General features: G+C 49.9%; 1 protein-coding gene and 1 pseudogene across 5 annotated transcripts; one reads left to right on the top strand and one right to left on the bottom strand.

The window, feature by feature from the left end:
- Nucleotides 1–27,570, bottom strand: TMEM268 (transmembrane protein 268). Of its 5 annotated transcripts, none has more exons than XM_036022122.1 (10): nucleotides 27,357–27,570; nucleotides 24,216–24,264; nucleotides 22,762–22,942; nucleotides 15,913–16,022; nucleotides 14,036–14,143; nucleotides 12,843–12,992; nucleotides 7,243–7,353; nucleotides 5,161–5,241; nucleotides 4,117–4,305; nucleotides 1–1,136 (listed from the first exon to the last, which is right to left on the bottom strand). In XM_036022122.1, the coding sequence occupies exons 3-10, from the start codon at nucleotides 22,868–22,870 to the stop codon at nucleotides 957–959; spliced, it is 1,038 nt and encodes a 345-aa protein (XP_035878015.1). In that variant the 5' UTR covers nucleotides 22,871–22,942; nucleotides 24,216–24,264; nucleotides 27,357–27,570; the 3' UTR covers nucleotides 1–956. The 5 variants fall into 5 exon arrangements, with proteins under 5 accessions (XP_035878015.1, XP_035878019.1, XP_035878017.1 ...); XM_036022126.1 differs by lacking the exon at nucleotides 27,357–27,570 and adding an exon at nucleotides 27,175–27,284 and having other exon boundaries at nucleotides 24,081–24,264; XM_036022124.1 differs by lacking the exon at nucleotides 27,357–27,570 and adding an exon at nucleotides 27,175–27,284.
- On the top strand, nucleotides 16,788–22,730 carry LOC114503617 (annotated as a pseudogene).
- Nucleotides 27,571–27,890: the final 320 nt, after the last annotated feature.

Genomic DNA, 27,890 nt, shown 5'->3' with positions numbered 1-27,890 from the left:
TTTTATTTTGTGGGAGATGAGCCAAATTGCAGATAAAGGGCAGATTTAGGGGGCTGAGGAGCCTTTCAATGCCAGGCTAGAGCTTTTGGATTTGGGCCCATGGAATCATGGATCTTCAAATTTATTCAAGAGCAGAGAACCTGGAAGCCTCTGAGCTCTTCATGGAACTCCACGAAGATGATACTCACTCCAGTACAGTGACAGTGTCAGAAAACAGGGCTGTCACTCGGCATCTGCAATATAAACCCACAACGACAACCACGCATGCTCCAGAGCGAAAGTCCTCAAGTCAGACAAAACACGTCTTCTCCGAGTAGTCCCACTGACAGTCACGTGTCATTGCTTTCCTTCCTCTGTCCCCTGGAAGCCTGTGTACAAGCGGACAGCAAGCACAGGTACCTCTGTTTTCCCTTAAGAATCAGAGGAGAAAGCTGTAAAAAGGAGAACATTCTGAGAATTCACTTCATTTGTTCAGACTGGGAAGAGGCAGGCTCGTCACTGCAGAGGCCCAAGGCCATGCCGCACAGGCAGCATCCTCCCAGGGCCTCCGTTTCCCCAGCCGACACGAGGGGCTGGAGGTGGGCGCACCATCTGAGACCAGACTGTGGACATGTCTGGCCCAGTCTGGTCATCTTCACATTTGAGGGGCTGACAGAGTGGCCCTTCCGTCCAGGCCCATAGTTCCAAGCAGCATGGAGAGTAGCTTGTAGCTGGCCCAGCTTGGCAACCACAGCTTCAGAGAAGGACTGGGGTCATCACGGGATGTCAACAGCCAACTTTGTGCAGGGTCCTGGAGTGAGCATGACACCCCCTCGCTGGCATGACTGACACCCCACAGAGTGCCCCAGATGCTTCTCTCCTCACCTCGGGCTCACCATCGGCCACCTTGGGCCCCCGAGGCCTCGCTGACTTCTCACCTTCCATCTTGGAGGAAGATGAGTACCTTCGTCCCTACGTCACCTGGCCAGGAACGGGCAGCACCCAGTGCCCAGGATGTAGGCTTCTATGAGTTGGCAGGGGCATGGGACCTTTGGAGAGTCTGTGTGTCGTGTCCCCATGGCCTGGGGAAGCTGGGAGGTCACCAGGAGCCGGATGTAGTAGCCACCAAACACTGCCAGCAACTGCTGGGCCATTTCCTGGAAGAGGCAGGAAAGCAGAGTGAGCAACACACAGAGCAGCTAATGCACGTGGGGAAGCCGAGCTGTCCTCACACCCCCGGGCCAGCAGTGATGCCCACCGAGGAGGAGGAACCTGGCCAGGCCTCCATCTGGGGCCCTTGGAAGATGCCTGGTCTGGTCTGGAAGCCCCGCTCTGCAACTGACGCTATGGGGCTTCTGCAGCCTCGGTTTCCTCATCTCCAAGGGGGGTAACCTAACTGCTGATAGGCGGTAACAATATGCACAAAAAATCTATAGAGCCTCAAACTGCTGGAGAATTTAGCATTGATTCATCCCAGCCAGTCACGCTGTTTCCAGTTTCCAATGTCTGTGAGCCAGTAAAATCTGTGAGGTCAAGAAAACGCACCTGAAGAAAATCACTAGCGAGTAGGGGTGGGCAGGGACATAATACCCCCACCATGGTGTGACTCTTCAATCCATATCAGGTACCTGCTGGATTGCTTTAGGCAAGTGCTTCTACCATAGTAAGAGCTCACTTATAAAAACTGGATTTATCTCAAAAAGACAAATACAGTATGATTCCACCTATATGAGGTACCTAGAGCAGTAAATTCACAGACAGGACAGGACAGTGTTTTCTGGGCGATGGGGGCAGGGGAGCTGGTGCTCAATGGGTGTGGTTGGGAAGACGGAGAAGTTCTGGGGACGGATGGTGGTGACGTTGCACAACAAGGTGACTACTTATTGCCATGAATCGTAAAGGTGGTCAAGCTTTGCACTTAAAAATGGTCAAGGTGGTAAGCTTTGCGTTATGTATTTTACTGCAATGAGGAAAATTAAACAGTCAAAAGGAATTTTGGAAAGGATTTTTAGAAGTTGGATTTACATATGTTCTTATTAACGCAGTGGTCTCTGAAGTTCCGCCCGCTGGCCTGGCAGCTGGAATCCCGGGCAAACGCTTCCCAACATGTGGCACTGAACGTCTTTCGCAACATGTACTTGTGTCCAGTCTGAGTGTGGGTGTGGTTTGCAGCAGGCTGTTTATGTCCATAGAGTCAATGATTAAGAACAGGTTTTCAAATCGAAAGGCCAAGCGGAAATTTCAGCTCAGCCACCCCATGACAGACCCTGAGCAAGTCACTTCATCTCGCTGAGCCTGTTTCTTTGCCAATAAAAGAGGGGGAATCATAGCACCTCCCTGGCTAGGCTAGGGTGAGGATTAAAGGAGCTAAGGGATAGAAAGCCTAGTACCGAGTGCCCAGTAAATGACATCAATATCATTACCACGATCGTTAGTTTTAAAAGGCAGGAACTCCCACTGAGCTCTGTGGTGTCTGTGTTTCATATGTACTAGAAAATAGTTATCTTTTGTGCTAGAAAATACTGAAGACTTCAATGAGCCTACTACTTACTAACTCAGCTTGGTCTTCTCGCTCATGTACTCTAAAATCAGTAACCTAAGAAACAAAGAGCTGTGACAAAAAAAAAAAAAACTGGCCTACTTAGAATCAGTAGGGTTGGCTTCTGGTCTAGCCTTTGCCACATTCTCCATTGCTCTGTGAACTTGGGCAAGTCAGTTGACTTCTTAGAAGCTATTTCATCCACCAGAGAAGAAAAAATAATCCCATCCTCAGAAGGTATGCTAAAGAATTTTATGCATAATTTCAAAAAGCTATTAAGCCCTGACTGGTGTGCCTCAGTGGGACTGAGTGCTGGCCTGCAAACCAGAGAGTCACCAGTTTGAGTTCCAGTCAGGGCACGTGCCTGGGTTGTGGGCCAGGTCCCCAGTAGGGGGCGCTCAAGAGGCAACCACACATTGGTATCTCTCCCTTTCTTTCTCCCTCCCTTCCCCTCTCTATAAAAATAAATAAATAAAATACTTTCTTTTTAAAGCTGTTAAAATGTAAAAGGTCATTATAACTATTTCTCCATTTCCCACAGGCACTGGTTTCCCACTGAAATACGACAGCCTGGCCCATGCTGAGACTTGGACATTGATTATGTTTTTTCCTCCCTAAGTTATCAGGGCAGCTACTTAAAAAGCATGGGCACACACTGAGATTTGATATTCACGGCAGGAAATTGTATTACTATTGATTTGAATGAATTTGAAAAAATAATTTAAAAGACCCATTATATTTAATAGGCTATTTCGCATAAACCCAGACATGCATGCCACAATAAAGTACATGACTTTAACAATCTTTTGTGTTCTTAAAAAAGAAAAGTCAATGGGATTCAGGGAAAGAGATTAATGTATCTGTCATGTTCTCTTGGAGTAGCTCTACTTGCAGGACCCCCACCCCCCACCCGTGCAAAAGGGAAAGTCTGGGCTGGTTTGGGCATTTAATCCCCAGCTCTGTCACCACTGAAGAAAATGCAAGTGCTCCTCTGCACCACACCGTGCCTGAGGTCACCCTCGCTACAGGTCTCCCAGACGGTGAGGCTGTCCTCACAGCAAGAAGAGGGTAGGTAGCACAGGCTACAAACACATCAGATACCTGGTCTACCAGCATTTGGTCAAACCTAACAGAGAGCTCGGCAGGACCAACAGAACTCTGAGGCTGGAGGAACTAGAATTCCACAGAGATGCATATAAGATTTAAATATCTAACTGCAATTCAAGTAGATGGATGGATTGATAAAATGATTTCAAAATGATGCAAATATTCATCAACATGTTCATGGTTAGGTAGGCAATCTTTGACTCGTCAACACACACCTGCACATCCAGTGGAACTACTAAAAAGAATATCCAAGATATTTTTTAAAGGGGGTGTTGGGGAACCAAGTGAGTACCAAAGGACTCCTATAAACTATTTTTTTAAGTGCTGGGGTAAAAAGAAAAATATTGAAAACCAGTAGGCTAGATCTGCATGGTCTTTACCAACTCAGTAAAAGTCATGTGCCCCAGAATGTACACCTTGAGGTCCCCACTCAGACTCTATGTAAATACCCCATGAGAGAAGGTGACCCCAACTGGTCCAGGTGCTGTTACCTCCGGCTCCGCCTCAGGAACAAGCTGGTGAAGCTCGGTCTGCATGAGCGGCCTGTCTGTGGGATGAGGGCTGCTGGGCAGGAGAGGAGTGTCCTCCAACAGGTTCTCAGGCCCCTCCAGCGGCGGTGTGGGGCTCACCCCAGTCTCCATGACAACACAGAGCTGGCTCAATCTGCTTTTCAGCAAGGACTGCAAATGAGACCGAGAGGGAGCAAGGGTGGTGTCCTAAGTTGGGTGGCATGCGGGAGGCCAAGTCGCTGTCTGAGCTGCAGACCCACAGAAGACAGACGGGCCTTCTACAGACTCAGAGGCTGACCTCGGGAGACTGTGCAGTTGAGCCACACTGGAGAGATTGGAAATTCCCTTCATAGCTTCTAAAGCACTTCTCCTTCCAAGCTCTCATTGGCTCCTCAAAGTGACCTGGGATGTGGATATTTTTATCTGTACGTTGCAGATGAGCAAACTGAGGCTCAAAGGCTTTGCCCCAAGCCATGTAGAAGCTAATGGGCCAAGGTCAGGGCTAAACCACAGTCCTGATTTCAAGACCGACTACAGGGCCCAGGAAAAAGCTGATCCCAGAGGAGGAGGCCAGGGCTCGGAGACAGGAGGGCTGCCCCCAAACGGGGCATCACCAACCTGCTCTGTGACCGACCAACAGTGCCGACAGGACTACTCGGAGCCTCAGTTTCCTCATCTGTGGAGTCACAGCAAAAGTCCCACGATCTTCTTCACAGATGGTAGGCAGGCATTTGAACAAGTGAAAGTCATCTAACCATGTGGTACTTCCCTCTACCGGCATCTTTATTATTATTACTATTATTATTATGTAATAAATAAATGTATGCTCACTATAGGAAATGTGGAAAATACCAATAGTTAAAAAGGAGATTGGTTAAAATGCAATTAGTTAAAAAGGCTTAATTCCCTAGGCGAAACAACCACTGATTTGACATAGATGGTCTTCCTCCTAAGTAGTGATGCAATCTATACAATTTGGTCTCCTGGGTTTTTTTGTTTGCTTGTTTTTCATTGAAGGTATCTTACCTCTTGGCTAGTCTTCATTTCTCGAATATGTTCAGACAAAAACTGCACACAGTTCTCCAGGTCAAAGTAGACAAACCAGAGCTGGGGAGAAAAGAAGCTATGAGCCCTGAGGTTCAATGCCAGTCCCTGAGATGGTCTTCTACCTCCTGCCTCCTTGCCAGAGGTCCATCCTTCTGCGGACCCCTGGGTTTATCCTGGTCTCTGGCAGAAACACACCATTCTGCTCTCTCCCAGGGTCCCTGTGCATGAGGAGATCTCCTTTGTACAGCTGACAGGAAGACGGCTCTGAGGGTAAACCTGTTCGCCATGGCTGCAGCCCCACCCCCCACACATCACTAAGCATCTGACAGACTCCAGGCCCTCCTGGACATCATGGATCCATCCAGGGCTACCACCTTCATCTTCAGAGACCAGGTGCCCTTCTGTCTGGAAACCAACAGGCAAATGAGTGAACTCTTCAGAGCTGTCCCCCTTACTAGCCCCAGCCAAGTCAGAGGTCATCAACCCGGGTGCTCTGTGGAGAGGGGAGCAGGGGAAGAAGTCCACACCTCACCATTACCTCCCCTTCCTCCACAACCCCAACAGCCCCTAGAAGGCCAGACTGAACTTAGCCGGGGCCAAAATCCTCTATGTTCACACAGAACATCACCTTGTCAGGTCTACACCTGCCACACGTCACCCAAGTTCTGCAGGAAACTGGGAGCCTATCTCTCACACCTCCAGTCGCTGATCGCTTCCTCTGGATCCCAGGCCTCCCTCCTCCCAGGGACTGACCCATGGGAGCCAAGGCCCCGTCCCTCTTGCCAACGAACCCCTCCCATTGTCTCATCCCCAAGGGAACATGTTTTAAATTTCTTTTTTACTTTTCATTATGAAAGTTTCCAAACAAACACAAAAGTAGAGCAAATGATGTCATTAACTTCCAGCTGCCCCCATCTGGGGCCAACAGCCACCACCTCATGACGGCTCTTGCTTCCTCTCTACCCACCCCGTCACTCACCCAGACACTCTCCATCCCCGACCCCACCCGTCTCAATGGTCTTACAGAAAATCCAAGCAATTGTATCACCCCGTCCCCAAAAGCACTACTTTGAAGCTAAAAGTACCCAATTATTTTGAAAGATGTGTTCATTCACAAGTCACCCACTTGCCAAGTCACCCCATGTGCCAATCCATAAAGAGGATCTGGAGAAAAACGAGGTTGAGAAGACCCCCCAATCCAAGGACCTCTCAGTCTCTCTGCCACACTTGAACTGCCAGCCATCTTGCGATGCCATCGAGTTCACCCCCTGCTGTCAGTCAAGCTCCCCTGTCACTCTACACCATCTCAGGTGTGCCAGGCTCCATAAACACAGGGACCTATGTGTGTCTGCCCTCTGCTGCAGCCCCAGTACCTAGAACCCGGCACATACTAGGCTCTCAGTAAATATCTGTGGGATGAACAGGAGGCGTGCACAAGGAGATTCTTCCCAGGTCCCAGCCACCAGCCCACCCCGGTGCTCCCACCAGGCAAGGGGCAATGACAGGTGAGAAGGCAGATGCAATGCTGAGAAGATTTAGCAACCCCACGTGGGGAGCCCAGCCAGGACCAGGAGACCTGGGGCTCACCTAACCCAGCTGTGGCCCAGACCCACTGTGTGACCTCATGCTAGTCAGCTGAGATTTCCCCACTGTCTTTGGGGTAAAGAAATCAATGGAGCCAGGCAGACAATGCCTTCGGGATCCCACCTGCCCCTCCTGGAGCCTTGTAGGGGCCCTGCATGGGCCCCTCAGTGCTTGGCACAGAGGAGGCCATGTCTGTTGGTGAGTCAATGCTGAATGTGGAACGAGGCGTGGACAGTCTTTGAGCTTCCCCTCCAGGCCTGCCTCGGAGGTGCTAGGCTGCAGGTTACCACCCAGAGAAGAGTCTCCAGGAAGGAACGCTGGAGCAAAGGGAAAGAGAAGGACTGCCTACACCATCTCATTAGCAGACTCTGCGAGACGCTGGGCAGACTGGGAGAACGTGGGCCCCGCCCACTCCCCATCAGCCCGGCCCAGCCCTAAAGTGGGCCCTTGGGGAGAGGTCACCCCGAGACACGGTACCTGAATCACACTCTGGCAGCCTTCCACCGTGTCCGTCACCCCCAACAGCACCCGGTGCCGCAGCAGGGCTTCGTTGGCAGCCGTCAGCCTCAGGTCCGTGTTGGTGTTGGCCTGTAAGACAAACGTCAGCTTTGTGGCCAGATCTCCACACTGCCAGGGAGCTCTTGGGTCCCAGAAAGAACCACACACTGTCCCACCACTAGACACCATGGGACAATCCTCTTCTTCAAGACACACCTATTCCCCTCTGAAATGGGACTGTGGAGTTGCTGAGACAATACATTCCATAGTGTCAGACAGCCCTGGGGTGAAGCCCAGCTCTCCTACTTTCTGGCAGTATGGCTTGGGCAGGCTATGTTCCTTCCCTCAGTCTTGCTGTTTTCAATGGTACAGTAAAGATAAAGGGTATCTCTGCCTCCTAGGGATGCAGGGAGATTTACTGAGTTTGTGTGTGTGAAGCACGCAAGCCAGTGCCTGGAACAGTCAGCTGTCATAGGCATCTGCAGGAGGAGGGGGGAAAGAGGGGAGATGGGGGGAAGATACGGGGTGGGTGAGCCTTTATTGTGTAAGTCAAGCACCCACTCTGTCTATAAGGCACCTACTTTCCAAAGTACCTAGCACAGTGCCTGGCCCCTCAGCGTAGGGGGTGGGGGGTGTACTTTGCAACTCTGTCTCCTTCTTTTCCCACCCAAACCAATGTCATTGTAGAGTCAATTGACAAAATAGATGCTAAATAGGCTAGGGAGGAGAAGGGAGAAGAAAGGTGTCAGGGTTCAAAGTGCTGCTGTGGGAAAGAGACAGCCCTCGCCAAGGGCTTTCAGGTGCAATTAGAAGGCCGTTCACTCAAGGACAATGGTTTTCTGAACGTCAGGACCCCTGTAGGGAGCTTTTGGAGATGTAAGAAGACCCTTTTGATAGTCATAGGGATGGGAAGGGCAAACCTGGCACTTAGGGACAAGAGCCAGGGATGCTCAATGTGTGCCTTTTAGTGAAGGCCATGTCCCATGAGACAATCCCACACACGGAATTGTCTCCCAGACAACGTGGACTAAAATGTACACTGAGTGAGAATGCAGGTGAAAAATCTGCTTATGATTCTCCAAAGGGCCAACCTAACTCCATTGAACATGTAAACCTATAAAGGGCATTTGTTTTTAAACAGGTTTAAAATATAGTGAATTTTCCAGAAATGCCACTGTTATGAAAATCAAGAGATGATTATATTTTGTTTTGCCTAAAATATTGACAAGGGTTGCTCACCCTTTCAGAAGCATGCATCGCCAGGCTTGTGGCCAAGATGGAGATGTAGATAGATAGGCTTTGCATCCTTGCACAACCAAAAGAAGGACAACAACAAATTTAGAAACAAAAAACAACTAGAACTGCCAGAAAATCAAACTGTATGGAAGTCCAACAACCAAAGAGTTCAAGAAGAAACAATCATCCAGAACGGTGCACCGAGACAAAGATATATGGCCCAAATGAAAGAACAGATCAAAACTTCAGAAAATGAACTAAGCAACATGGAGATAGCCAACCTATCAGATGCTGAGTTCCAAACACTGGTAATCAGGTGTCAGGATGCTCAGTGAAATGACTGAGTACAAACACAAAATAGAGGAAGAAGTGAAGGCTATGCAAAGTGAAATACAGAAAAATATACAGGGAAGCAACAGTGAAGGGAAGGAAACCAGGACTCAAATCAATGATTTGGGGCAGAAGGAAGAAATAAACATTCAACTGGAACAGAATGAAGAAACAGGAATTCGAAAAAAACGAGGAGAGACTGAGGAACCTCTGAGACAACTTGCAACATTCCAACACCCGAATCATAGGTGCGTCAGAAGGAGAAGCAGAAGAGCAAGAAATGGAAAACTTACTTGAAAAAATAATGAAGGAAAACATCCCCAATCTGGCAAAGGAAACAGACTTCCAGAAAGTCCAGGAGGCTCAGAGAGTCCCAAAGAAATTGGACCCAAGGAGGAACATACCAAAGCACATCATAATTAAATTATCCAAGATTAAAGATAAGGAGAGAATATTAAAAGCAGCAAGAGAAAAGGAGACAGTTACCTACAAAGGAGTGCCCATACAATTATCAGCTGATTTCTCCAATGAAACCTTGTAGGCAAGAAGGGGCTAGAAAGAAGTATTCAAAGTAATGAAAGGCAAGGACCTATATCCAAGATAACTCTATCCAGCAAAGCTATCATTTAGAATGGAAGGGCAGATAAAGTGCTTCCCAGATAAGGTAAAGTTAAAGGAGTTCATCATCACCAAGCCCTTGTTATATCAAATGTTAAAGAGACTTATCTAAGAAAAAGATCAAAATTATGAACAGTAAAATGACAACAAACTCACAACTATCAACAACTGAACCTAAAAAACAAAAACAAACTAAGCAAACAACTAGAACAGGAACATAATCACAGAAATGGAGATTATAAGGAGAGTTATCAGTGGGGAGGAGGAAGGATGAATGGGGGAAAAGGTACAGGGAATAAGGAGCATAATTGGTAGGTACAAAGTAGACAGGGGGAGGTTAAGAATAGTATGAGAAATGGAGAAGCCAAAGAACTGATATGTACAACCCATGGACATGAACTAAGGAGGGTGTGGGAATGCTGGTGGGAAGGGGGGTGCGTGGCAGAGGGGAATAAAGGGGAGAAAAAATGGGACAACTGCAATAGCAAGATCAATAAAATATATTTAAAAAAAAAGAAGGCTGCATCACCAAAAGCTCAAATCCTGACTCCATCTCTCCCTACCTGCATAATTTGGGGCAAATTACTATCTCTGCCTCCCATCTCCTCATCTCCAAGTTGGAGATACGAACATTCCCTGATAATAAGGGTTATAATAAGGATGAAATGAGTTCATCCACACAGAATACTTTGAAGAATAAATACTCAATACATGTCAGGCAATGATATCATTACAATGATGATACTGAATTGAAAACTCATTGTTTTCCACTGTACCATACTGGCCGAAAATATCTTTAGAGACTTCCCACCATGCCTTAGCAATGTGCCTTACTCTGTAGGGGACGCAAGACAGGGGTGTGCCTGCCTTCACAAACCTTCCCATTTCGAGAAAGCCTATTACTGCCCCACACAAGGGGAAGACAAGGCACTGTATGCAAAGTGCTAAGGCTCTGAAGGATGCTACCTGAGGCAGGTAGGACACTAGCAGTAAGAATGACAACGGTCAGGAAAGGGAACATGCACGGTCCTGACTGATAAGGGGTCCAAGGAGGAAGAAGTCCTTGAGCTGAGGCAAGACCTGAGGAGGCTGCATGACCAGGGACTGGTTACTTAACCTGTCTGAGCCTTTTCCTTCACTGGCCAACAGAGTCAATAATCATAAGGGTAACACTTGGTGAGCGTTTACCTTACACCAGGTACAATTATACACACTTGCATGTTTTAAGTCATTTAATTCCCCGAACAACCTGTGGGGTGGACACTATAATTATTATCCCATTTCACAGATGAGGAAACTAAGGCCCTGGGAGGTACAGTAATAACTCACCCCGGGTTGCAGAGCTAGCATATGACACAGGTATCCTGCCTCCTTGTCAGGCTGTTGTTGGGGATAGATATCAGATTCCAAAGTCAGAGCACATAGCAGGTGCTCATTCAATGGTAGGCTTTGCTACGAAGGAAAGGACCTTGAAGGAGTTCCCTGAATGAGCAAACAGCGATGACAGGAGTGCCACTGCCTACCTGGGGCCTCCAGCTGCACCTGCTGGGTACAGACACAAGGTCTTGCTCATCTCTGCCCTGTGCCTGGCACATGCCCTAGTACTCGCAGGGGCTCCATAGATACCGACCGAACAAGGACGGAAGAGGGGAAAGGAGGCGGCCACAGTAAGTGTTCCCTGAACAGCACTGATTACAGCTGCATCCTTGACGCACCTGCCAGGTGCACATTTTTCGCTTGCTCCTGCTAAAGCAGGAAATAGCTTGCTTTTTCCCCTGTCCCAAGAGAAGTTTCTTGCTGCGGGAACAGCCCGTTCCATTTTTTTTTATAGGCCAAGTGTAAGGCCATGAAATCTTCAACAAAATCCAAGGCAGCATTACTTTGTCAGCTTTGTTGCAAAAGCCAAACAAACATCTTTCCAGAATGAGCACTAAATGGAACTCACACCCCGAATTCTGGCCACATCTGCCAACACCCCACCCTCTGCTCCTGGGTCACGCAAGAGCAGAGTGTTTGCTCAAGATCTCTGAGTCCAGCTCTGTGCCAGGTGCTGGGGAGCTTTCTAAGCACTGGAAAGAGGTGTGGCAGGCAGAATAATGCGCCCCCCACTCAAGATTCTAAGTCCTCCTCCCCAGAAACTGTGAATAGGTTACATTACGTGGCAAAGGGGAATCAAGGCTGTAGATGGAATTAACATTGTTAATTAGCTGGCCTTAACATAGGGAGCTTGCCCCAGATTTTCCAGGCCGACCAGCGTAGTCACAAGGGACCTTAAACGTGGAAGGAGGAGGCAGGAAGACTCAGGGTCAAAGATGTGAGAAGGACTAGATCCACCCCTCGATCTGCCACTGGTGGCTTTGGTGATGAAGGAAACAGAAGCCAAGGAACGCAGGCGGCCTCCAGGAAAAGGCAAGGAGACAGAGTCTCCCCTAGAGGCTCCAGAGAGGATGCAGCAGGCCGTAAGGTAGTTAATTTGTTACCACGTTTATGGCAATCTGCTACAACACCCAGGAAATACCAAGAGAGCCGGGTATCAATTGAGAACATAGCTTGGAATTTAAGTGTCCTGCTATGAGCCTTGAATTCCAGCTCTGCCATTTATTACCAGCATGGCCTTGGACTACTCCTTGAACCTTCTGGAGCCTCGGGTTCCTCATCTGTAAAATGAGTGTAAAAGACTAACCCAGAGGTTTATTGGAGGTGTTTCATGAGTTAATTACATCACGCATTTAACAGATGATCAACCACATACGAAGCACTCAGTAAGTAACAAAAGACCAACGTTCAAGGAGCAGGACACAATCAGTGAACCAGGAGATTCAATCTCCTTTGTGAATGAGATCAGGAATCAGAGGGCTCTGACTCCCTGCTCTGCCGCTCACAGTGGGGTGAGGCCGAGTAACCTAACTCTCTGACCACCCACTCACTGCCTCAGAAGGTGCTGCTGGAGTTAAATGAGACAGGACTGTCAACAGAGCCCAGAGCCAGCACCCACCCACCTCCCTCGACCCTCAGCCCCAGGCACCTTGCACTCAGTAACCCCTCCTCACTCAGAGCCGTCCTGAGCATCCAGGGGTGGAGGTGTGTGGAAGGACTCAGTAATCACTAAGTGCCATACACACACTAGCCAGTATGTGCCCTCCTCCCACCTCCCAGGCGCTCTCAAAACACAGCTTGCTTCCAGAAAAAACAACCCACAGGGATTAGACAGGAAAGACAGGATTCAATCACACATGTGATTTAATTCCTTTCAGTCACTGGGCACATGGGCCAGTGTGAACTCCAAGGTTGGAGCAACCTGTTGAAGCGTGTGAAAGAGAAAAACTCTCACTTGGGATCCACCTGCCCACAGAGCCCTTTGCAGGGGGCATGGCTGGGGTCTCGGGACCTCTCACCTTCCTCTGGTGTCTCTCGAAGATGAGCATGAGAGTCAGGGTCAGGCTCATCGCAGCCAGGGTCACGAGCAGCACGCCCACCCAGTGGTTCCCCGGGGCAAACAGCTGGCTGGTGGAGTAGATGTTGGCCCACACCACCACGTAGAAAACCTGTGAAAAGCCAAGCCAAGAGCAAGGTCAGGAACGCCAGTCCTTGAGCAAAGCAGCTCCAATCAAGGGGACACCCCTGGACACTGGTGACAACTCCTTGGATTCACAGAGCTCACAGAGCCTGTGAGAATGAGTCCTTGTTCCCAGATCATAAGTGAAGGTAGAGAAACAGGGTTAGAAGAGCTACTCCAAATCCCTGCTTGCCCTGGTTTTAAATAAAACAGAAAAGGGCAGCGGGCTTTGGAGGTAGAAAAAGAGGAGTCAGAAACCCACATTGATCCTTCAACAGCTGTGTGGCCTAGACAAGTTATAATGAATCTCTGAGTCTCAGTTTCCTCATCTGTAGAATGGGGATGATACCTACTTCACAGCACTAATATAGGCATTAATAAAATAACATGTTAACAACCCAGCACTTATCAGAAAATTAACAAAAGCTGGCTGCCATCCTTTGCCCTTCCTGAGAAGCAGGACATAGGGGTTAGGAGTGCTCCGACCATTTAGAGAAGCAGCAAGTCACGGTGGTTAAGAGTGGCTAAATCAGACTGCCTGGGTTCAAGTACTGGCTCTGCCATACATATATATGCACGTGTGTGTATGTTGGAGTGTATTTGTAGGTGTATGCATATGTTTATATGCATATGTATATATGTGTATACACACACACATACACACGACTAGAGCTCAAATGGACCCATCTGTTGAACAAACGGGGAAACCAAGCCCCAGAGAGGAGAAAAGTCTTGACCAAGGCCAGGCACTGAGTCTAAAGCCTCGGTGACAGGTCTGCAGCTCTCCAAGCCCAAGCTCTGCCCTCAGGAATCCCTGCCTCCCATCCTTTACGTGGGGGCCTGGCTACAACTCTCTGCCATAAATTTCCTCTTATACGAACTGCAGGTGCATGTGTGCTGCCCTCTCCCAGGCAGCTGGGCCACCAGCCCCTGGGCCCCTTCCCCACAGCCACAGGCTACCGCACAGGACACTGAATTCCGCAGTGCCACGGGGGCTGCAGCGGGGCAGCGTGGGCCCACCTCCCTCCTTACCACTGCAAAGGCCAGCCGCATGGGCCTGGAGTTGTAAATGATGTATCTTCTCACTTGGGGCTCCAAGAGGGCACTCTCAGCCAAGCTCCTGTACTGGTCAGCCGGGACCTGCTTGGCCACCCAAGAGAAAGGGATCACTCAGCTGCAGAGAGCCCCTCCCCACCTCCTTCCTGCCAGCACGCATGGCATTTCCCATTCACATGGCGATCGCACGGAAGGAGGATCCAGCTCTCTGTGGGCTGGACCAGAAGGCTGAATGAGGAGCTCAAAAAGCTGACGGCAATCACAGGGTGCAGCTCCCAGCTCAGGGAAGGCCAGGCACCACGGGGGAGGTGGGACAGCTCAAGAGGACATCCCACAGAGGGACCCCCGCAGCCCAAGGTTCAGTCCCTCACAGCAGACCCAGCAGAGCCTTAATGGTGAAGGCACAGACCCGGGAGTCAGCCAGCTCTGGGTGCAAACCTTGGCCCTGCCACTCATGTGCGGTGTGACCTGGAGAAAGTAACTCCCCTTCTCTGCGTCTCTGATTTCTCCTCTGTAAAACGAGGATACTAAGAGTATCCACCTTATAGAGGTAGCATGCCTTTAGTAAGATAACACATATACAGTACTGATACATGCATTATACAGTGAGTATATGTATATACATATTATCTGGACATCTTTGGGGGCCCTGGTTCTGCTTTCCACAGTCGGTTATGTCTTACTTAGACACACACATGTATCTGAGGATATGGGTATACTGGCACAGTGCTGGGTCCACAGTGAACACTCGATACACAAGTGCTATTACCAACACTGCAAAATCAGGTAAGTATTGACACAGTCCACAGTACTGAAAACTCGCCTCTTCCTGCCCAAACAAAAATGCTACAGTGTAAAAAGGCCTAACGAGAGTGGGCTGCTTAAGAAATCAGAATTTAACCATGAAAGATGAACAGCAGAACAGTATGTAAACAGTTTGCGGGCTAAAGATAACTGTTTAAAAACAAATGTTCTTCTAAACAAAGACTGAAAGGAAACGTGGGGCGATAAACCAGCTGTTGTGCTGATGTGGGCTTGGTGCTATCAATTCGGAAGGTTTCCCCTTAATGGTGATAAAATGTTGTGTTAAACAGTAATGCAATGCAGCTTAAAGAAGTAAACTCTCCAGCCTGCAGGGGGAAATGAGCTGTGTATCTTCCCCACGCCCAGTTCGTCCTCCCTGGGGAGAGCAGGGGGAAGAGAACCGCAGCTCTGGGCACTTAATGACAACAGCAATACAATTTATTGAACACTTACTACGTGCCAGAGACAGTGCAAGTGTTCCTCCGGCATTATCTCACTTAATCTCTACAAAAACCTTAGGTAACGGCATTAATATCGCCCTTGTCATTATCAGCCAATGAATCCATATACTCTTCCCTCTCCTGAAATGCCCTTCCTCCTGCCAACCCAGCCAACTCCTGTTTTTCCTCAAGATCCCAGACCAGTGTCTGCTCCTCAGTGGACCTTCCATAACCACGGCCCTCACCCCTGGCAGGTTGACCATGTTCTCAGTGAAGGTCTCCAATGCCTCACACAGCCCTCCACCGCAGCATTCCTGTCACACTGTCCGATCCATCCGGCGTATGCCCATCTCCCCGACTGGGCTCGGGGAGCCGGTGAGCACAGGCACTGGGGCCTACTCACCTCTGCAGTGTGTAGTGCGCGGCTGAGTGCCTGGCGCAGAGTGGGGAAGGGAGGACAGTTCTAATTCATCTTCCTTCTCTCTCACACCATAGCGAGCATACAGTAGTTAATAAATACTTTGTGACTAACTGGATGAAAGGCAAGATGGATAGGCAGATGGGAGGACAGGAGGAAAACGGTAAGGACTTCATAAAATCAGCACTCACCTGAATGCCCCAGGTCTGCAGCTGCTCTTCTGCGGCTTCCAGATCGAAGGAGATAGGTGCGCAGGTATTATCGATCCGGAGAACCGTAAGGACCTGGCCATTGCGGAGCTCTGAAAGCAGACAGAAGCTTCATCTGGCTGAGCGGTAACTACTACTTGGATGAGCCCAGAGCCTGATGGCATCACCTCCTCGTGGCAGGGAGGCACAAGGGCTAATCCCTACAGAAGAAGAACTGGAGTTGACAGGAAAGCCCCCAGGAGGCAGAACTGAGGCCAGAGGGTGGAGGCTATTAGGATGCAATGCAAGACCACGTAAGGAAGAATTCCCCCAAAACTGTCCGCACACAGATGGGAGGTAGTGAGCTCCCCATCACAAGGGATATTTAAACAAATAATTAACTACACTGAAGAGATGACATAGCAAACATTCATTCAAGCACTGCTCTGCCAAGTAACTCTTGCATTCCCAGTGGACACAAGAGTGTGAATAAAATAACCAACTGTGATAGGCAGAACCATGGACCCCCCAAAGATACTGCGCCCCACTCCCCAGAACCTGCGCATGTGTTATCGTACAGGGCAAAGGAGAATTAAAGTTGCAGATGGACTTAACGCTGCTCATCAGCTGGCCGTAAACAGACAGATCATCCTGGATCATCTGGGTGGGCCCAACATAACTACAAAAATCCTTAGAAGTGGAAGAGGGGGCAAAAGAGTGAGGAGGGATGGTAGAAAGGCACAGAGAGATGGATCACTGCTGACTCTGATGATGGAGGAAGGATTCGTGAGCCAAGGAGTGTGGGCAGCCTTTAGAAGCTGGAAAAGGAAAGAAAACAGAGTGTTCCCCGAGCCTCCTGAAGGAATGCAGCCCTACCGATGCGGTGAGGACTTCCACTCAGTGAGGTCAGAGGCCGGCTTCTAACCCGCAGAACTGTGAGTGGATAAGCATATGTTTGCAAGCTGCTACGGCAGTGGTAATTTGTTGCAGCAACTACACGCAACTCATACACTGACTGACTGATAACCCCTCCCAGTGTATCCGCAACTCACTTGACATTTTAAAAACATAAATCTCGAGCTCAAAAAACACACCCCATCAGCACAGGCTGCTCACAACAGCCATCAGACCTCTTACCCTGCAGGCCTGCGATGAGATCAAACTGAGGCTGAGGCCAGCTGGACTGAAAGCTCGGGGCTGGAACTCACTCCGGCGCAGGGAGGAAGGGTGGCAGAGTGACGCCGAGCCTTCCTTCAGATCTCAGCAGAGGGGCTGGACAAAACCATAAGCTGGCCAGTCTGGGGTTCAATCTGTAACTCCGCCTCTCACTAACAGGGTACCCTTGGAGAAGCGACTAAATCCCGGGCCATTCACTTAGAGGTCGGTCCCTCTAAGTCCCCTGCAGAAGACTTTTCAAATAATGAAAATACAGTGCTCGGCCCAAAATGGGTGCTGAGGAACCGTTGGTCACTCTTCTTGTCATAACTTAAAAGCAAGCACATCAGAAAAAGTTACAACACAGCAACGCTGATTCTGTTGTACAGCTGACCGGCCCTTGAACAACCCGGGGTGAGGAGCACCGACCTCTCTCCTGCCCCTCCCCACACAGTTGAAAATCCAAGTATGACTTCTGAATCCCTCGAAACGTAAGTTGTCCCTCGGCACCCACGGGGGACTGGTTCCAGGACCCGGCACAGATAACGAGATCCGCAGGCGCTCAAGCCCCGCGTGTAAAAGGCACAGACCAGGGCCTGCGGTCGGCCCTCCACATCTGCTGTCTCCCAGCCACCGACGGAAAATGTCCAGGTATTTACTGAGAAACATCGGCATGCTAAGTGGGTTCGCACAGTTCAAACGCGTGTTGTTCAAGGGTCAACTGTATTTGTTTTCACCCTCCCACACCAGAAAGGATTTAAGGGGGCTTCATAAAAATAAAATTTGAAAAGATAAAATTAGGTCAATAACCATTACCATGGAAAAGGAAACACAGCCTCCAAAAGACGAACAAAGGAACTGGACCAATGTCACCAGGGGAGATGCAAGTAAGAAAGGGGAGAAGCACCCTGACCCATGTGTGGCTCAGTGGGCTGGGTGTCATCCCACGAAAGTGAGAGATTGTCAGCTCGATTCCCAGTCAGGGCACATGCCCAGATTGTGGGTTCAGTCTCTGATTGGGGCACATATGAGAGGCTACCGATCAATGTTTCTCTCTCACATCGATGTTTCTCTTCCTCTCTCTCCTTTTCCCTCTCTCTAAAAATAAATGAATGAATAAACAAACAAATTGTTTAGAAAAAAAGGAGCAAAGGTGTGCACAAAATGCAGGCATGCTCACTGGATGGGGCCCTACTTGCTCTCCCAACTCACAGCATCGAATGGGACGCCCACGTAGGTTTGGACTCCACACGTGGAGGGCGTCACCCGCCCCCCCCCCCCCCCACCAAGCCAGCTCTCTGCACGCTGAGCAAAGGGTTTGCCTGAGCAACACAAAGACTTCACGGTTCCTTTGTTTGCCTCCAGAACCATGGGTTCCTGGGTTCTTGGCAACAACCTTTTTCATCTGTTCCTTGAAGTGAGATCAGTGAGTTTCTCCACTTGGATATACTTGTTTTTACACCTAGATTAGGGGGAAAGATCTGAAAAGCTGCCTCTGTGTGTGTAGGGGAAGTGATTTCCTACTAAGGAATAAGAACTGGTTTGCCAAAACTCAGCAGAGTGATATGTTCAAAGTTCCGAAGGAAAATTATTTCACTGTTTCCTTCTATTGCTTGTGTATGTGTGTGTGTAAATTGCTTTCCTAATGAGAGTGGTAAAAAAAAAAGAACCCCTGTTTTTAGGTAGCCAAGTCTCAAATTATGTAAGAAACCAGCCACGTTTCTGTTAAGCATCTGCCACGGCCCAACTGTAGCAGTGGCTCAGGTCCCAACCCCCACCCCTGCTCCGGCCCCCACTCCCACACCTGCATCTGTCACTCCAACATCAACGGCAGCATCTTCTGAGCCTGCACCTGCTAGTGTAACAGAACAGGAGAGCCCTGCAGAAAAGCCAGCAGAAACACTGGGGGTTGCTAGCCCGACATCAACTGACAGCGCTGTACATCAGGAGATTCTTGTCCGTCTTTCTGAGGAGGCAACCAGTGCGCTTGTGGCAGGTCCGTCTTGTGAGAATACAGTAACTGAGATCTTGTCATGGGGCTCTGAACTGGAGCGAGTAATTGCAGCCCTGAGAGCCAGTTTCAACCCTGACAGAGTAGTTGGGTATCTTTTAATGGAATCTCCGGAGACACAGCACAATACGCTGTGGTTGGCCCCCCTCCAGCGGCGAGGCTGGGACACCTCAGTCTTCAGTGGCTGCGGCACGGCTACCGCGACACCAGCGACTCCAGGAACAAGGTCTGGAGGACATCCCCTGATTTTTATGGAATCAGCCTCAATTTCAACAGATCAGGCAAATCATTCAACAGAATCTTCCCTGCTTGCAGCATGGCTACAGCATATAGGTCAAGAAAGTTACTGCAGCCCTGGCTGGCATGGCTCAGTGGATGGAGCACCAGCCTGTGAATTGAAAGGTCGCTGGTTCAATTCCCAGTCAGGGCACATCCTTGGTTGAGGGCCTGGGCTCCAGTTGGGGACATGAGAGAGGCAGCCAATCGATGTATCTCTCACACACTGTTTCTCTCCTCCTCCTTCTCCCTCCCTTCCTCTCTCTCTAAAAGTAAATAAATAAAATCTTTAAAAAGAAAAAAGAAAGTTACTGCAGCAAATGAGCCAACACCAGGACCAGTTCAAGAAGCTGGTGGTCTCGGAGGGAGGGAGGGGGCAGAGGAGGAGCTGCAGAAGTTGGAGACAGTTGTATGAACTAGTCAACACCTCAGGAAAAAGATGCCACAGAAAGGTGTATTTGTGTCTTTGAATCTAAAGCGTGCGTCTTGCCCTGGCCTGGCTGGTCTGGCTCAGTTGGCTGAGCATCGTCCTATAAGGAAAAGGTTGCGGCTTTGATCCCTGGTCCCGGTGCTCATCCCTGGCCCAGGTGTGTACAGAGAAGCAACCCATCGATGTTTCTCTATCTTGCACCATTTCTTTCTCTCCCCCTCCGTCTCGACAAGCAATGAAGAAAAAATGTCCTCAGATGAGAGTAAAAAATGAAATAAAGTGTGTGTCTGGTAGAGGCATGTAGTTGGATCGCGCCCTATCCACCCTTTGCCTCAGCCAGCCCAGCTTTACTCCGGACAAGACCTAGGTGAAGGCATTAGGATTTCCTGAAGGACGTGTGATACAGGCATATTTTTCTTGAGAGAAGAATGAGAACTTGGCTGCCAATTTTCTTCTACAGCAAACTAGGATAAAGATTGAAAGAGACTTTTTTTTTTTAACCTCACACTTCACACTGAGGCGGGATAGTAAGGAGCTGGGAAAATTCCTGGGCAAGTGCAATGGGGAAACTGAGACAGGAAGATGAAACAGGGTCCAACAGTTTGAGCAACGTACAGCCAGCTGGTGAACTGCAGGAAGTTATCATCCCTGACCAAGGACACTTGAGAGCGAATGGTTTATGCCTCTCCTCCCTAACCAGAGAATACGCAGCTTATATCTCCCTAGTCTGGGAAATGGAGAACAGAGACCCAATTAAATGTCATTTGTGCCAGCTAAACCCAAGGACAGATGAAGTCAGGGGAACAAGTAACAAAAACCCTATTAAAAGTCAGACAGACTCAAGATAAAAAGTAAAACAGTTTAGCAGATTGAAGAATATTCCCCAAACTCCCCTAAGTACACATTGTAATACACCAGCATATTAAAAATGGACTTGGAAAGCTGAGGATTTCTGCTGAAACCCTCCCCTAAGATTTTCACCCACAAAAAAAAACAGTTCTCAGGACAAAGACTCAGTGTAGGTGGCGCCTGTGCCCCTTCTAGGGCATGAACTCTTTACTTCCTCCTGAACTCGAAGGGTCACGAGGAGGCCTGCAGCCAGGGGAAGCGGCAGGCGGGGGCAGCTCCACCGGGGCTTACCGTTGACCCTGTCTCCAGGGTCCCCTTTCCTCTGACTTCCTGGTGGGCTAACAGCAGCCCAGCCTCACTCATTCCTGTCCTCTAACTTTTCTAGGGAGCCAAAGCAGAGCACCTGGGCTCTGTCCTGTTTTTCCTTCCACCCCAAGTCTTTCCTTTGTTTCACTGTCCCCAGCCATAATAAACGAACTCTCCAAATCACGTGGACTCGTGTTGTGAAATCTTTCCTACACGAAGTCAAGACCCCCACACACTTCAGGTCGGCCTGAGGCGGCCCCGCTCCGGGCCGGTGCCTGTCCGGTAACACCACCAGGGCATCGCACTAACTCCGCTCACTGGATTGTCTGGGATGCCTGGGGCTCACGTCCACACACTTGGCATAAGGTAGTAGATGGTTGGGGGTGGGGGAGGAGGGTCCTAGGATGCAGGGCAGCGATGAACACAGTGCCGGTCTGCTTCAGCTAGCAGTTGCTGCAGATCCACACAGCACGTAAAACTGACAGCCAAAAACCCAGCTGGCACAGGTCTTTATGCCTTGCATCAAACAATAGGTAACTTCCTAGGTTTCACTCTTTTTATTGTACTAGATCCAGAAATTCAGTGTAATGCCCTGCTTAGTATTTGCCTGGCCCTAATTAATGTTTCTTTGACCGAACATTGCTTTCAGAAAGAGTCTCTGCCACCTCGAATCTACAGTCTGTGTTTCGTGGCAATACCGGATAACGGCTTCACGAAATTGAAAAAAAATTCTGGAACATCTATAAACAGAAATGCCAAATTATTGGTGATTATTGTTGCTGCTTCAAATAAGTATACCATGAATGTCAAGAAAGCCCATTCTTTCATGTTAAATGCATGGGCTGGGCAGGAAAAGAGGGGCAATTTTTCTTAAAGTGAAAATCATTACTGCTTTTTTCACATCTCTTGATCATTGAACGTGAGACCCTTCTAACATGATCTGAGGAGCCCTGCAAGTATGAGCAGAGTTACTTTGCTGTGTACATTTTTTCTTCTGGCTTTGTATTGGTAGGTGTCTAATTACTGTTTACTTCCTTGTTACACTGCAGTACAAGTTTTCAAACCACGATTGCACATTCACTTCTGATGGATGCCTTTGTGAAATTAGCGCTTTGGGGCCAATGGAGCAATGCAGCCCTCACGCTCCCTCTCTCCCCTCCCCTCCCCTCCCCTCCCCTCCCCAGAAACGTGTCTGTCAGCAAGTCGTAAGCTCAAACTGCTGCCTTTTTCAGAACACACACACTGACCGATTCAGTTCAAAATGAGTGCAAATGTTCCAAAACTGGGTTTCTGATATTTGTAAGTGTTTTTCCTTCCTAGATAAGAATATATGACCATTAAAATCATGAAGATTCTATTGCTTTCAAAAAGAGGAGGTGGACAGAACTATATTCCGGCATCTTTTATTACATTGGAAAGACTGGTGAAATCTTTTGGAAGGGTTGGGAGATGTGGCTGCAAAACTACTTTGGAAAATATACAATCAAGATAGTATCTCATGGCATATTTAAAAAATCTTAAAAATAAATAAGGTCTCTCTGGATGCCGTGTCATGAAGTGCTAGAAGAGGCAAGATGGAGAGGAGATCAGCTGGGAAAGCACAGCAGGAATCCACGCACGGGGTGATGGTGGCTTGATCTAAGGAGGTGGTGACAGAGGGGAAAGGTAGAAATGATAGACACTGGCCTGGAAACAAATCCCAAAATGCCTGCCCTCATCCAGAGGCACTTCTCTGCCCCCCACTCCCCTCCCTCCATACTCTGTCTGTCCGGCTCAGGATCCCGGGAGAAGTAGCAGGGAAAGGAAGTCAAGGTTGTGACCTTACCTTGCCCCCAACCAGAAGGGCTCCCCACGGGCAGGGCACTCCAGCCAGGGGAGGAGGTGGGCAAGGGGCCGGCCGCCCTGCCAGGGTCCATCTGCGGTTCACAGGCCATAGCAGAGAACCAGCTACTTCCCCTTCTCAGGGCTGTGGTTCATTCTGGAACAGCCAGCTCAGCTTCACTTGCCTTCAGAAAACAGCGAAGAAATAACTTCAGGCCTGGGACAGCCAACTGGAGTCTTACCACTGACTTCGGTCTTTCTGGTCATGCAGAGGAACCTTCTCAGGGACAGAAACTAAACCCCCCACCCCAAGACCTTGACTGAGAACCTCCCTTCTGGTCTTGGGTCTTCTCCAGCTCAGACACATCCAGGGACCCACAGGGAACCCAGCAGTTGAAGGGGCCCCACTCCTAGGTATGTGGGGTTTCCATTCCCTGACTAAGGGCGGACAGCTACACTCATCATGGGGAGACTTGTTTATATAAAGGATCTCACATGGCTCCCCCGAAGACATTGCAAAATACAAATGACAAAGAAAATTAGGATGGTGGGGAAGTTTGGTTTTTTTTAAGTAATAACCGTGAAGAGTAAAAATACCCAGATATTCCAGCAATCAGAGCCCCTGGCAGAGATGGTAGAGGTTTGTGCTGAAGAACAGGGACTCCAGGGTCAGACTAACCACTCCAAGCATCAGTTCTACAGCCTACAGATTATGTAAACTTGGGCAACTGGTTTAACCTCACAGAGCTTCAGCTTCCCTGTATTTAAATAATGGGACCTTCCCCACAGGGTTACAGCAAGGAATCGATGGGATAATACATACAAACCAGGGGCCCCCAACCCCCAGGCCATGGACCAGTACTGGTCTGCGGCCTGTTAGGAACCCGGCCGCAAGCAAAGCTGGCCAGAGCTCCACCCCCGTCTCCCCAACATCCACATTAAGCCCCACCTCCTGCCCCCCAATACCCTCACCCCCGTCTTCCACAGTCTGCGGTGCCAAAAAGGTTGGGGACCGCTGATATAAAGGACAGAAAACAGCACGTGGAACAAAAGCCACACACATGCCATAAACACTATCTCTGCTTGTTGCTGACAGTTGCCATCCTGATCCTAGGAGTTGGTTTTGAGCTTCCAGGAGGTCAAAGAAAAAAATGAAAATATACGGTCCGTTAAAGAGTCCCTGCTATCTACAAGGAGGCAGAGAAAAACGAGAGTGAGGGGAGCAATGCACCCTCTTGGCACTCAGCTCTGAGAGACCTTGGGTGTGTTTCCAAAGCCTCAGGAGCCAGGTCAGTGACACAGTCCATCGGACATGACCCTTACCCACTTGGCCAACGGAAGCAGAAGTGCCCTTAGTGGGGACCTCCTTGACGCCAAAGTGGAGTCTCCAGTGTCACGCACTCTGGGTGGAGCCGCACACCTTCTCTGTGATGTCTCCCCCTGGGGGCTGAGACTCACCCCTCGCTGAGGCAAATCATGCCTAAGTCCCTGGGATGACACACGAATCCTGTTTAAAAAAAAAAAAAAAAAGAGTTCACCAGAATCATCTTTGGCTGCCATAGTTCCTGATACTGGTGAAGACGGGAAGTGTCTGGTCAGCACACATCGGCTCGATTCCAAGCAGGCCCAAGGGCTGACCACAACTGCTCAGGCACCCTAAAAAGAAGAATGCGACTCCCACACCCTCGCCACATTCCATTTCTCTCGGTTCTTTAAAAAGGACTGGCTGAATGATTTGTGGGACCCAGTGCAAAATGAAAACATGGGGCTCCTTGTTCAAAAATGATGAGAAAGTTCAAGATGGTGACAGCAGGGCCTTAAACCAAGTGGGGAGACCTAACTAAATGGGGGGGGGGGGCGCTTTGTGACTGAGCAGACCTCATGCACTGAGCTGGCCCTGACTTTAAGCTCCAGAAGACCACACGGGAGTCCCCCCACCCCTACCAACCAAAAATATACAGAAATGAGTCTTTCACTAACAGGCATCACACAGGCCTGTATCAGCATCTGAGGTGACAAGGCAGCAAAATGACAGGGAGAGAGTGAGGACTTCAGTGCCAAAGAGCCTGGACAAAATCCCCACTCAGTCACTCCCGTGCTCCGTGACGTTCACTGTCAAGGTACTTAACTCCTGAGCCTTGCTGTCCTCCTCTGTAACATGGGTTCTGGGAGGCCCAGCTGGCATAACTGCTGCGGGAAGTAACAAAAGGAAATACAAGCGTGACACCCAGGACCCTGCTCACCCATCAAGCCCCTTTCCTTGCAGGTTTTTCTCATTTCGCAGGAGAGAAAATTGAGGATCAAAGATGTAAAGAGACCTGCCCAAGACAGGGTGGCCAGACACTGTGGAGCCAGCAGGTGAGCCCAGGCCATCTGGCTCCCAAGTCCAAGTCCATAACTCCCATGTCCCTGAGCCTCCACACCCAGGTCTGGGTGTCTCTTAGCCTGTTCCCTATGCCAGTTAAAAAAAAAAAAAAAGGAGTTCAGTCCAGGGAGACTGCATTTCCCAGGTGTGACCCAACAACATATTCTAGACCGCACCTGAGATGCTGCACCCTGGGAGGGCAGGGACCACCTTAGCTAGCCCAAGACCTGGCCCACAGCAGGTACTCCCAAACACTGTTACGCATTTGCCATTCAGTCGTATCACCGGTACTTCCTTCCTCTTATCTTGTACCCCCAACAGGTATGAAAGCAACAACAACCCAAGGATGTCTGCTCTGCCCCTGCACTTGGCAAACCCTGAAGCTCTTTTCCTGCCCCATTTGATCACCTCCTAGGCCCATTAGGAAAATATAGTCCTTGGATCCATTTTGCACTAAAGGCTGGCAATTTCATGCAATGGCTGAAAGTAACCTGCACAGCCCTGCACTTCCCACCTGCGTGACCTGGATGGAGCAAGTCGCTTAACTTCTCTCTGCCCCTTCTTTACATGGAAATGGAGATAGTAACGGTAGCTCAGTTGTTGTGAGGCTTCATGAGTTCATCCAGGTAAATTACTCAAAGCAGGGCTGGGCAAATAGAAATCACTAAAGGGATATAGCTGTTGCTATTTTTACTCCAGAGCCATCCCTTAAGAAACTTATAGCGCCAGGCACTGTGCTTTCTCCACCATAAAACCAAAATTAAATATTAAGTCCCTTTTCAGACCTCCTTGCTGGGGATCACCATCTGATGGAAAAGATAAACTCAAAGAAAGAGAAGCAAGAAACAAGACAACAAACAAACAAGGCAGTCAGGGTGAGTGGGCAGCACCTTGGGGCAGTGGACAGGCTTGGCAAAGGTGGAGGGGAGAGAAGGACTGCCAAGGAGGGGACAGGTACAGGCCAGAGGTCAGGATGGACCTGTCAGAGCAGCGTCTGCACTCACCTTGCAGCCCCTTGTACATTGGGAGGCTACAGAGGGCAGGAGGGGTGTTGGCAAGACTGGCCAGGGACAGACACTAACCCATTACCTATCAGTGTGTCCTGAGCTCAGGACCTGGTCCAGGACTATACCAGTCCTATGGGAGGCATGGGACCGGGAGACAAATGATCAAGGGGCAGGCAGAGCCAGGGAGTGAGCATAACCCAGGGGGCTCCTGCAACTCACTGGTCATCTACTCCCCAACTTCTCCAAGTTTCCTTAGTTGCCTTTGCTGACTCTGCATTTAACCAGAACTTCCAGTTATCCATCTTTCCTAGCTAGGTGGCAAGTCCCTGCAAAGGCAGATGTCCTTCAAGTCCTGCGGAACAAAGGTCTCCATTTCTTCAAACACTGAGTGCCCAGCCTCCCCAGGAACCAGATGACTCGCTGAGATTTGGGGAAGAGAGGTTGGGGGGCAGCGGAGGAAGTAGGGGGGTTGGGAGAGAAAGAAAGATCCTAGTTTTCACTAGTCAGGTTTGGTTTTTGTTTAACTGTAAAGTCCCAACAAGAGGCCCCAAAGGCCAGCCTGTCACATAAGTTTGGGGGGGTGAAAAAGGCTTGAGAAACAACGGGTCCAAGCTCTCCATTTTACACAGGAGGAAATGAAGACCCACAAATGAAAGTGAACTATGCAAGGTCAAGGAGCCAATCTCGGTCGGGACCAGAACGGAACTCGCTTCATTCAGATCAAGATGACCCACTTCGCCTGGCCTTGGCCTTGGGCAGCTATGTCTTGCCACAATCCCGCCCTGGGTCTGTAATCTCAGGGTTCCCCTCACCCCAAATATCAGCCCTCAGACCACCAGCTCCCTGGAGCCGCCAGAGAGCAGCTCCCACGCACTAGCAGCAAAGGGGCCCAAACGCGTCCGGAAGAAGCTTGACGCACCCTCGGGGCCGACCCCGGGCCAGGAAGGGGCACCCAGGAGGTCTCGGTCTCACAGCACCCGCCCGCGCCGCTCAAATCTGGGCCCAGGGCGCAGACACAGGAGCGCGCCCGCGCCCACACACTCACCAGCCCACGCCGCCGCCCTCTCGCCATCGCCTGGGGACGCGGGAGCTCGGGGGCGCCACCGCCCCTCCGCGCCACCACCGCCGAGGCAGCCGCCTCCAGCACGGCCGCACGCCCCCGCCCGCAGGCCGCGCGCGCCGCTCTCGCGGGTCCGCCCCAGGGCCGTCCCCGCAACGTCAACCTACCGGTAGGAGCCGCTTGCCTCGGGGCCAGCAGAGAAGCCTTCTCCCCGCGCACGGTGAAGCCGAGCTGGGAGAGGTCTTTCATCAGCCGGGCTCTCTCCCGGGACGCCAGGAAGCGCCTCCGCGCTTGCCGACCACGTGCACCGCTGCAGGGACTCGCGGGGTTGGGGGCGGGGGGAGGGGGGGACCCTCCGAGACAAGTTCCGGCCCTTCTCTGAGACTCGGTCTGCCCACGTCAGACCAGCGGCTCACCTCTGAAGTCCAGCCCACGCCTAACACAGTCACGGGACCCTGTGGATGAGGCAATACTGAGGATCAGAAATTTCTCAGGAACTTGGTTTTTATAGAAAAATAAAAGTGCACACTGTATTATTAAGATCATCGATTTGGGGACCAGGCCGTCTGAGCTCTAAGCCAGGTCTCCACTTTTTAGATCACCTTCGGTAAACTATATAACGCCTCTCTGCCTTAGTTTTCTGTAAAACATGAAACAAAACAAACAGATTATACTACTCCATGGGATTGTATAAAGCTTTA

The sequence above is a fragment of the Phyllostomus discolor genome, chromosome 3 (genome assembly GCF_004126475.2).
Source record: "Phyllostomus discolor isolate MPI-MPIP mPhyDis1 chromosome 3, mPhyDis1.pri.v3, whole genome shotgun sequence".
Classification (NCBI taxonomy): domain Eukaryota; kingdom Metazoa; phylum Chordata; class Mammalia; order Chiroptera; family Phyllostomidae; genus Phyllostomus; species Phyllostomus discolor.
Note: the sequence above shows the minus strand (reverse complement) of the source record. Positions and strands in the feature narration are given on the sequence as shown.